General features: G+C 45.3%; 1 protein-coding gene across 1 annotated transcript in view; it reads right to left on the bottom strand.

Moving 5' to 3' along the window:
• LOC311239686 (nephronectin-like) overlaps nucleotides 1-10,284 on the bottom strand; it is a gene marked incomplete at its 3' end in the record, with an annotated part of 37,612 nt that overhangs the window by 15,553 nt on the left and 11,775 nt on the right. Inside the window, exons 2-3 of the mRNA XM_084328090.1 lie at nucleotides 2,280-2,380; nucleotides 639-731 (exon numbers count right to left, since the gene is read on the bottom strand). Coding sequence (XP_084184216.1) covers nucleotides 639-731; nucleotides 2,280-2,380 — 194 coding nt within the window. The remainder of the gene's footprint in view (nucleotides 1-638; nucleotides 732-2,279; nucleotides 2,381-10,284) is intronic.

The following is a 10,284-nucleotide window of genomic DNA, read 5'->3' as shown; positions in this document are numbered from 1 at the left end:
AGAGAGAGAGAGAGAGAGAGAAGAGAGAAAGAGAGGGGTAGGCCTACGCCCTCGTAAATTGAAATAAAATACTCATCAATACTCAAATCATACATTAGATTACTGGTTACCCACTTCTCTGTAAGAATCAGGTCTGTGTATACTGCTACATGTTTTACTTACAATTGTTTTGGTCAAGTGTTCCTTTATTAACCTCCTTGGGGGGAATGCATGTGCCATAGCAGCATGGGGTACAGGTAGACGAGGTAAAAATAGAACATAGAACATAGTGATAGAACATGGTAATAATAGTGATAATAGTAGTGGAATGGCAGGATTCAATCAGTCAGTAATAATAGTGATGATAGTATACATGGTCCATAACGTAGTAACACGCTGCACCAGAGACAGACAGACAGACAGACAGACAGACAGACAGACAGACAGACAGACAGACAGACAGACAGACAGACAGACAGACAGACAGACAGACAGACAGACAGACAGACAGACAGACAGACAGACAGACAGACAGACAGACAGACAGACAGACAGACAGACAGACAGACAGACAGACACATGTATGGACACAAACACAAACACACACACACACACAAACACAGACAGACAGACAAGCAGACAGACCTACACACTCCTACCTTGGTTACACGTCTTGCCTGTGTATCCTGGATGGCATTTACATCTGTCAGGACCAACACACTCCCCGTGCTTACATCCCTGCTGACAATAGGCTACACACACACACACACACACACACACACACACACACACACACACACACACACACACACACACACACACAACACACACACACACACACACACACACACACACACACACACACACACCACACACACACACACACACACACACACACACACACACACACACACACACACACACACACACACACACACACACACACACACACACACACACACACACACACACACACACACACACACACAGACAGACAGACAGACAGACAGACAGACAGACAGACAGACAGACAGACAGACAGACAGACAGACAGACAGACAGACAGACAGACAGACAGACAGACAGACAGACAGACGCACACACACACACACACACACACACACACACACACAGGATAAGCCAATTATTCTAGAGACCATTGAAGTGTATGACAAATGTCAAATGCTTATAACTGAAGTGATATATTATTATATCACTTCATCGTCATATCTATTAGGCTATATCATATCATAGCATTATCATACATATCACATATTTTACAATCTCTGAAATTAACCCAAATTGTCATAATTTCCCAGAGGTTAGGCATTTTCTTTTGAAAGTGGTCATCAATGGTTAGAGGCAGCCATGTTGGAAGAAAGACGATGACACAAACCTTCCACGAAGGCCTCTTTTAATGAGGGAACTGTAAAAAGAGGAGGTTTGTTTCAGATGTGAATAGAAAGCTGCTGAACTACTGTGTGGACGACGTGTAGAGGCCTCTAACTAGAGCCGAAGGACTCTGGGATTTCCTGACTCGGAGGCACCCTGAGGGTCTCTGAACCCCACAAGAAAAGTCCTCTTCTTTTCTGTTTAGTGAGAACATTACTTGCTCACTTCCCCCGAGCCATATATTTCCTGTCACAAGCCTGCTTCTCTAACCTTTAGGTCACCTCTGATCCAAAATGTGTCCCTACCCCCTGCGTGCGTATCGACTCCATGTCTTACATGGAAGCCCTGACCACACTCATTCAGCAAATGTGTTTGTGTGTGTATTAGGGCTGTCAAAACTGGCCAAAAATGACATTTGAATATTCCTTCTAAAAAAAGGATGATATTAGATTATATTCGAATATCTATTGTTGGGCATATTTATAAAAAAAAATTGTCTGTGGTAACACAATTTAATTTTTATGTTTTGTTTTATTGTTTGTTATTTCCGTTGTCATTATTGTTGTTGTTGTTGTTGTTGTTGTTGTTGTTGTTGTTGTTGTTACTATGTCATGTGAAGTCCTTAATTGTTGTTATTACTGTATTGTGCTGTCTTGTTTAATGTAAAAAATTGGATACAATTTTATTTTTTTAAATAATTCACACAATTCGAATATACATTTTTACAATCGAATGTATGTTTTTTTTAACAATTCGATTATGAATTTGAATATAGAATATTCGTTGACAGCCCTAGTGTGTATGTATATATGTGTGTATGTGTGTATACGGTATGTGTGTGTACTGTATACTGTGTGTGTGTGTGTGTGTGTGTGTGTGTGTGTGTGTGTTTGTGTATAAGTACTCACGTTGACAGCGGCCCCACTCCAACTGCCTCCAGCCCCAGCAACACTCCACACTGTTACCATAGCGACAGAGACCGTTTTCCGACACAGACTGAGCGGCCCATCTAGGACACACACACACACACACACACACACACACACACACACACACACACACACACACACACACACACACACACACACACACACACACACACACACACACACCACACACACACACACACACACCAGTGGAGGTTATTCCATGACAACACGTGAAACACAAATTCACTCATAATTCATAATTATTATTAATTTACATATATATATATTTTTTTTAAATGTTTTCCTCTGTAAAAAATGCCAATGAATTTTTTTTTCTTCAAAAATGGCCAAAAGTGACAGTTCTGAGCTCTCTGATCAGGCCTGCTGCAGTAATGGCTAGCTGTCAATCACTCTGGTGCAACTTTCCCTGCATGGGCTGACCGGGATGATATAATAGCCAATCAAAATAGGCTATTAACGTCATCTAAGCCCGGTCCGTGCATCTAAGCTCTTGCCATTGAATGGGGGATTGAATGATTGACAGCCTTGAAATCCAATCAGAGAATGCCTGGCAATGGCAATGCGTATACCTGCGCAGCTGCAGCTGGACTGGCGTCAGTGTTCTAAGGTAGGAAGCTGCAATATTCAATGGAAGATGAGATCGGTCACTGCTTTGGCTGTTGTGTGGTGAGTGCATTTAAAATATATATATTTTACAGTGATTATGAATTCATTGGCCCGCTGTGGCCTAGAAATCGTCACAGCAGTATAGTTTGTTTATACTTCAGAAGTCATTGGCCCGCTGTGGCCTTGCGTGTTGTTACGACCCTGGCTCAAAGGGACGCAACCTATGTGCAAACCGACACCAAAACCCGTGTTTAACTCAAAATACTACTCTAACAATGAATTACTGGTACAAACTAAAGAACAAAGAATGAGAGAACGTGACAACTCTCTGTTAACACACACTCCTCTAGCCACAGACAGAGTGCATGTGTGTCTCAGAGACTGGTTTTAACCTGCCAGCAGGTATCCAATCAGCAGTAATTAGCTAATTAGCAGCCCTCACCTGCATGCCCAGTGACACAGGAGTGATCAAGCTCATGGTACATAACACCTCCCCCACCAAAATGGTTGCCCAAGAGGCAACCATCACACATCAAACCCATAAACAAAAAATATTGTGACCCATTAGTTGTCAGGGCCACTACCACAACAGCGATAACGGGCCGGCCCCTGTGGAACACGACCACCAACCGTGTCGCATGCTCCCCACTGTGGAACATTTGCCAATGCTGTGTAAAACAAAAAACAACCCTGTCCCGACTCTCGGGCAAGCTAGACCTCACAAAAGGTTCCGCTAGGGGTGGACGGTATGGTCTAAAATTTATATCACGGTATAATTTGAAGCATAGACGGTAACGGTATATATCACGGTATCAGTGTTTCCGTTAGAATAATTTTTTTGCCTGATAGGCAGGCTATATAAAGAATGACATCCTCAAGGCATGTAGATTTATAATATTTTAACTTAAAACTAGGCTACTTTTGCGTATACAGTCATTATATTCCAAATAAAATAAGTCCCGAGTCGAGACTCCGTGCTGCTCCCAACAGTAGGCAACTGCAGAGCCGCAGAGCCAGGGGCGCTTTCAGGTCCGGTCACAGGCCCGCTCAACAGCGCCCCCCACCCAACGGCTGAATTGCCAATGGCTGAATTGGAGTATTGCACAAGACCCCATCGACAAACCAAGACCTTATCATATATGAGCTCCATTTCAACAGGCCCCTCCACCGATACCGACCTGTCAAAAATAGACTGCAAACCAAAATCTATTTGAGAACTAAGCTCACTGCGCTCAACAGGACAGAACACAGAAAAACTAAAACCATAGATCTCTGATACCACCACAGCGCCCATATCCATCCCACCTGGCATTGGCAGTTCAGGATACTGCAAACCGTGAACATCCAGAGTAGGATGTACCGCCTCAGGTACAGCCCCACGTCCCTGGAACATGGCAATACATCAGTCACAAAAGCGTCTGGAACACCATCTAAAATGGCGTCACACAAAATAACATTGTCCTGATCAAAATGGCTGCCACTCATCAGACCAGGTCGCGAAGGCGGCTCCTGCTCCACAGGACACAGGTAACTAGGTTGACTATCACACCTAGTGCATGGCAGAGAATCAGTGTGAACACGTGAATCAATGTCAGAATCATCAACTGACATACTGGGACCATCCCTGCCCACAAGTGAAACATCAGGGACAATAGAGCTACAGTGGAAAGGCTGGCAGCCTAAGTCAGGCCTTGTAGCCTCTTCAACTAGAACGGTGTCACATGAATCAACAGCATCTCTCATAGCATCCTTCCCACACTCATCCTCCAATTAGTTCGTGGCCTCAGCCACCGTACAGGCTGGGAAGACCTTGAGACACTGCGCTGCCAGATCATCTCCTGCCACATGCCTCTCCGGCACGCATGTCAACTCTGGTTTCACCACCGGGCCTGACACAAAGGCACAATCAAGAGAATCATTATGCAGAGGTACATCCACAGTGTGCTTTCCAAAATTCTCAACAGGTACACTTTTCAATTCAACAAAGAATGTGTTACTAAGTGTAATGTCCCAAGTCGAAGTATCAACAACATCACTTTTGTCCTTTGACATTGCCCGTGTCACAGCACACACAGGGAAGAGGAACACTCCTGGATGTTTCTGTGCCAGCTCATTAGGGACCTCAGAAACCACAGGAATGGGAGTTACAACTGGAGTAGCCAACACTTTGTCACCAGCCAAATCATTCCCTAGAATGAAGGACACCCCTCTTATGGGAATGTGAGAACATTCCCACAACAACATTGCCTGATACTAAGGGAGAATTGAGTGTGACCTCATGCAAAGGTGCATCCACAAATCCACCTCCAAAGCCACGAACAACGACACCGGAATGCAAAGAAGACTTTTCTGAAAACGGCAAAATCCCCTCCAGAATGAGGGACTGAAAAGCACCGGTATCTCTCCAAATTGTTATAGCCTGTTTGGACTCTAGTTCATTAGTCAGGGAAACAAATCCATCCATCATAAATCTTGAGGAAACCTCGAGCTCTTTGTCCACACGTTTGATACTTTCCCCATCACCCTCTAACGTTGGCATAGGTGTTCTGCATATGGTTTCTACCAGAGCCACCGTTCTGAAATTTTTCTGTTCAAGCACCGGGCACCCAGCAACGATATGACCAGGCTCTTTACAGTAGAAACATATAATCCATTCTGGGAATGCACCAGCAGAACCACCCCGCCTAGGAGGTGAAGTTAACTGACTAGCAGACACAGGTTTTGGGAAACGGCCCCCCTGAACAGGACGCCTATCCCTGGACTCAACACGGTAGTCCTACACAAAAACGGACTTGTGTGTCAACACAAACTCATCAGCGAAGACAGCAGCGCCGCCTATCTTCAATACCCTACGCTCGTTTAGATGAGTGGAAACGGTATCAGGAACACATCTTTTAAATTCCTCTAGGAGAATCAACTGTCTAAGCTGCTCTCTTGACTCTGCTTTCTGAGAGGTGCACCACCTGTCAAACAGGTTCTCCTTCTCTCTTCCAAATTCAACATACGACTGTCCCTCCGACCTGCGATAACCTCTAAAACGCTGACGATAGGCCTCGGGGACTAACTCATAAGCCCTCAATATGGAAGCTTTAACAAGCTCATAGTCAGCACTTTGTTCAAGGGACAGAGCAGTATAGGCTTCTTGCGCCCTACAAACAAGAACACACTGCAGCAGCAGTGTCCAGGCTGTATCAGGCCACTTCAATGTGGTTGCCACCCGTTCAAAAAGGGGAAAATACCTTTCCACATCCTTCTCAAAAAAAGGAGGCACCATCCTAATATTCTTGCCTACATCAAAACCGGAACGCGACTCTGAATGCAGAGCCCCCGCCTGCAAGGCAGCATGCTTAAATTCAAGCTCCTTCTGCGCACGCTCGTGCTCCAGCAACATGTGTTTCTCCTTAAGCTCACGCTCCTCTTTCCTCTCTCTCCTTAAGCTCACGCTCCTCTCTCCTCTCTTTAAGCTCACTCTCCTTAAGCTCACGCTCATGCTCACGCTCCTCTCTCCTCTCCTTAAGCTCACGCTCCTTAAGCTCACGCTCACGCTCCTCTTTCCTCTCTCTCTCCTTAAGCTCACGCTCATGCTCACGCTCCTCTCTCCTCTCCTCACGCTCTTGTAGCAGCTGTCTTTCCTTAAACTCCAACTCTCTAAGCCTCCACTCACCCTCCGCACCAGATAGTAGCGGAGACGCGTCAGACAAAGTAGGCTCCTCCACCCTCGCCGCAAGCACCTGCTCCCTAACGAGCAAAACCCTCAAAGCACTCAAGGCAGTTGGTTTCAAACGTTTCTCACTGGCAGTAAGCTCTACCTTGTAGTGCACAGCAAGCTCCAGAAGCTGTTCTTTGGAAAACCTCTCCAACATGTCATGCGAAGGGCGATCAACAAAATCCTTAATGGAAGCCATCTTCACTGCACCAGCGCCACAACCTGCTCACTTTAAAGTCACCAAAAACACCCTAGCATACACACAAATTACCTGAGACCCACTGAAGAACCACGAAGAACCACTGAAGAACCACTAAAGAGCCACTAACGAACCACTGAAGAACCACCAAAGAACCACTGAAGAACCATAAAGAATGCTAATGCCAATACCAATAACCATAAGGAGACGCGGTGGAAATGTGTGCTCTACTGAGCGCACCTTTCTAGTTTGCAAAAAAAAATTAAATAAACAACCACCCTGAAATAAATAGATGTGTCATACGCGCAGGAGGTCAGGTGCTAACAGGTAGGCTATCCAAACACTCAAAACAAACAAAATAAATACAACAAACAAATTTAAACAGGTGCCCCTTATAACCTGATATGACTACTTACGCTTCTACATCTAAACTGCAGTCAAAACGGCCCACCACATGTCTACCCTAAAAAACACTATCCTGTGTTTTCTGGCCCCCTATCCTACCTACCCTTAAGCTAATGCCCTGTAGACCTAACCCTCTTCAACCACACCTGCTACCAGCCAAAGATCATATTGACCATCCACCCGTCAAGTATATGGTATGGTACAAGACAAGTAGATGGTGCTAATCATTTCTCTGACTGCCCCAGGAGTATGTGGTGCACAGGAAGCTAACAAACAACCAGAAAATAATGTCCCTACCTACATGTGGTGTGCACTAAACTATATATTTTAACAGCATTAAGTAGTCACATCAAATTACAAAAAAATACGCCATACTCACCTGTTTGATGATCGGCTCAAGCCCCCACGTTACACAACATGTAACGAACACCACCCACACTATAGCACCACGACACACCATGCAAAAAAAAAAAAAAAACACCAAACAAATTCTAGGGGTATTTTTTTCTAAATTCATCCCGGACGAGCGCCCAACTGTTACGACCCTGGTTCAAAGGGACGCAACCTATGTGCAAACCGACACCAAAACCCGTGTTTAACTCAAAATACTACTCTAACAATGAATTACTGGTACAAACTAAAGAACAAAGAATGAGAGAACGTGACAACTCTCTGTTAACACACACTCCTCTAGCCACAGTCAGAGTGCATGTGTGTCTCAGAGACTGGTTTTAACCAGCAGTAATTAGCTAATTAGCAGCCCTCACCTGCATGCCCAGTGACACAGGAGTGATCAAGCTCATGGTACATAACACGTGTGCAGGGCCGCCTGGGAGAAATGCGAGGCCCTGTGCGAGATTTAACGCGAGCCCCCCCCCCCCCCCCCCCCCCCCCCAAAAGGTTAAAAAAAAAAATATATATATATATATATATATATATATATATATATATATATTTTTTTTTTTCTTTTCATACAGTCAACATATTCTTAAATAATAGTGCTGCCCGAGGCGGGGCATGATACAGTCAACATATAGCAAAAGAGAGAGCGAGAGAGAGCTCCCGTTCTACAGTCAATATACAGTGTACAGAGAGAGAGAGAGAGAGAGAGAGAGACACATTGGAAAGAAATTGAAATGCTATTTGGCCCTAAACAGAGAGTACACAGTGGCAGAATACCTGAGCACTGTGACTGAAGATCCTTGACTATGTACAGACTCAGCGAGCACAGCCTAGCCATCGAGAAAGGCCGCCATAGGCAGACTGTGTGTGTTAGAAAGAGAAGAGAGAGAGCATGTGTGTTAGAGAGAGAGCATGTATGAGAGAGAGAGAGAGAGAGAGAGAGAGAGCACATGTGTGTGTGTGTTAGAGAGAGAGCATGTATGAGAGATCCAAAAGGACAAAGATCAACACTTAAATCCAAGAGAGAGAGAGAGAGAGAGAGAGAGAGAGAGAGAGAGAGAGAGAGAGAGAGACATTGGAAAGAAATTGAAATGCTATTTGGCCCTAAACAGAGAGTACACAGTGGCAGAATACCTGAGCACTGTGACTGAAGATCCTTGACTATGTACAGACTCAGCGAGCACAGCCTAGCCATCGAGAAAGGCCGCCATAGGCAGACTGTGTGTGTTAGAAAGAGAGAGAGAGGCATGTGTGTTAGAGAGAGAGCATGTATGAGAGAGAGAGAGCATGTGTGTGTGTGTTAGAGAGAGAGCATGTATGAGAGATCCAAAAGGACAAAGATCAACACTTAAATCCAAAGAGAAGAGGGTCTATACCAGAGAAACCAAAGCAGCAAGGAGCCAATGGCCGACATCAGCTAAATAGGCTAGCCAGGTACTGTGACACCAGGCCACACACAGCTTTGGCCAACGGCCCAACGCTACCCAAGCTACACAAACGACCAAGACATTCACACACAGCACATGTCGTATCTCCAAATGTTGTGAAGTAGCATATGTTTTGCCTGGAAAAAAACATGGTTATTAACAAAACATTCGAGAGGGGAAGGAAGGAAGAGTGGGGTAATGTCATGACATTTTCATTAATCTTACCTGCACCAAGGAACGCAGGGCGAAAGGCCGCAACACAGGTCTCCACGTTGACGAAAGGCCTCTCGCTGTCGGGACAAAAATAAGCTGCTGCTAGAGCCTTGTCATGGTGCAGGCCCGACTACATCTTCTGTCAAAGATGATGTCGTAGTCAGAGTGCCAGAACCCCCTGCTATTCTCACGGCTAATGTCAATGGTCGTAGCACAAGCTAACAGCTAACTCAAGGCTAACTGATAGCATCAAACGAACGTTCCCAGCCGAGCGCAGCCGGCAGTTAACGTCGAAGCTAAACAGCTAACTGGCTAACAGTTAGCTCAACCAGGCTATCGCTAACCATTAGCTAACGCAGAAGCAAGCTATGCGGCTACATACAGCCAGGTGCTGACACCAGGCACACACCGTTAGCTACTAGTAGTACTACAATAGCTAGTCGGCCAGTTTAGCTCCAGAGAGAGAGAGAGAGAGAGAGAGAGAGCGATGTCCACGGCGGGAATAGAATAGAGTTAATAGAATAGGTTAAAAACTCACCAAACGTCCAAGAGGATGGAGACAACCGCGTGGAGTTGACGAAGTTCATCTGCCAAACGACCATCCTCTTCATCTTGGCTGCAGGTTAGCTAACGCTAGATAGCCTTTAGCTAAGCTAGCTACTAGCCGACATCATCATGGGCCATGGCTATATCCCGACTGCATCATGACAAGGCTCCGGCCATTTGTCCCGCCTTTCGTCAACGTTCCTTGGTGACTGACCGACTGATAATGACCGACCTTGGCTGGCATAACTAAGCATAATAGTCAAAAGCTGCACGCGCGAAATATTAAAACGCAGCTGACTCTTCTTCTTCTTCTTCGTTTAAGTTTCCGGCGGCGTACTACACATGATGTAAGTAACCACTCCCTTCGTTGAAACCAATAGTATGTCTGCTGCAGAGCACCAGAGCTCCAATAGTGACCCAGGTGCAGACCCAGGAACAAGTCAGACACATTCTACAAAC

Source organism: Notolepis coatsorum, assembly GCF_963971535.1.
Source record: "Notolepis coatsorum genome assembly, chromosome: 1".
Taxonomy (NCBI): Eukaryota; Metazoa; Chordata; class Actinopteri; order Aulopiformes; family Paralepididae; genus Notolepis; species Notolepis coatsorum.
Note: the sequence above shows the minus strand (reverse complement) of the source record. Positions and strands in the feature narration are given on the sequence as shown.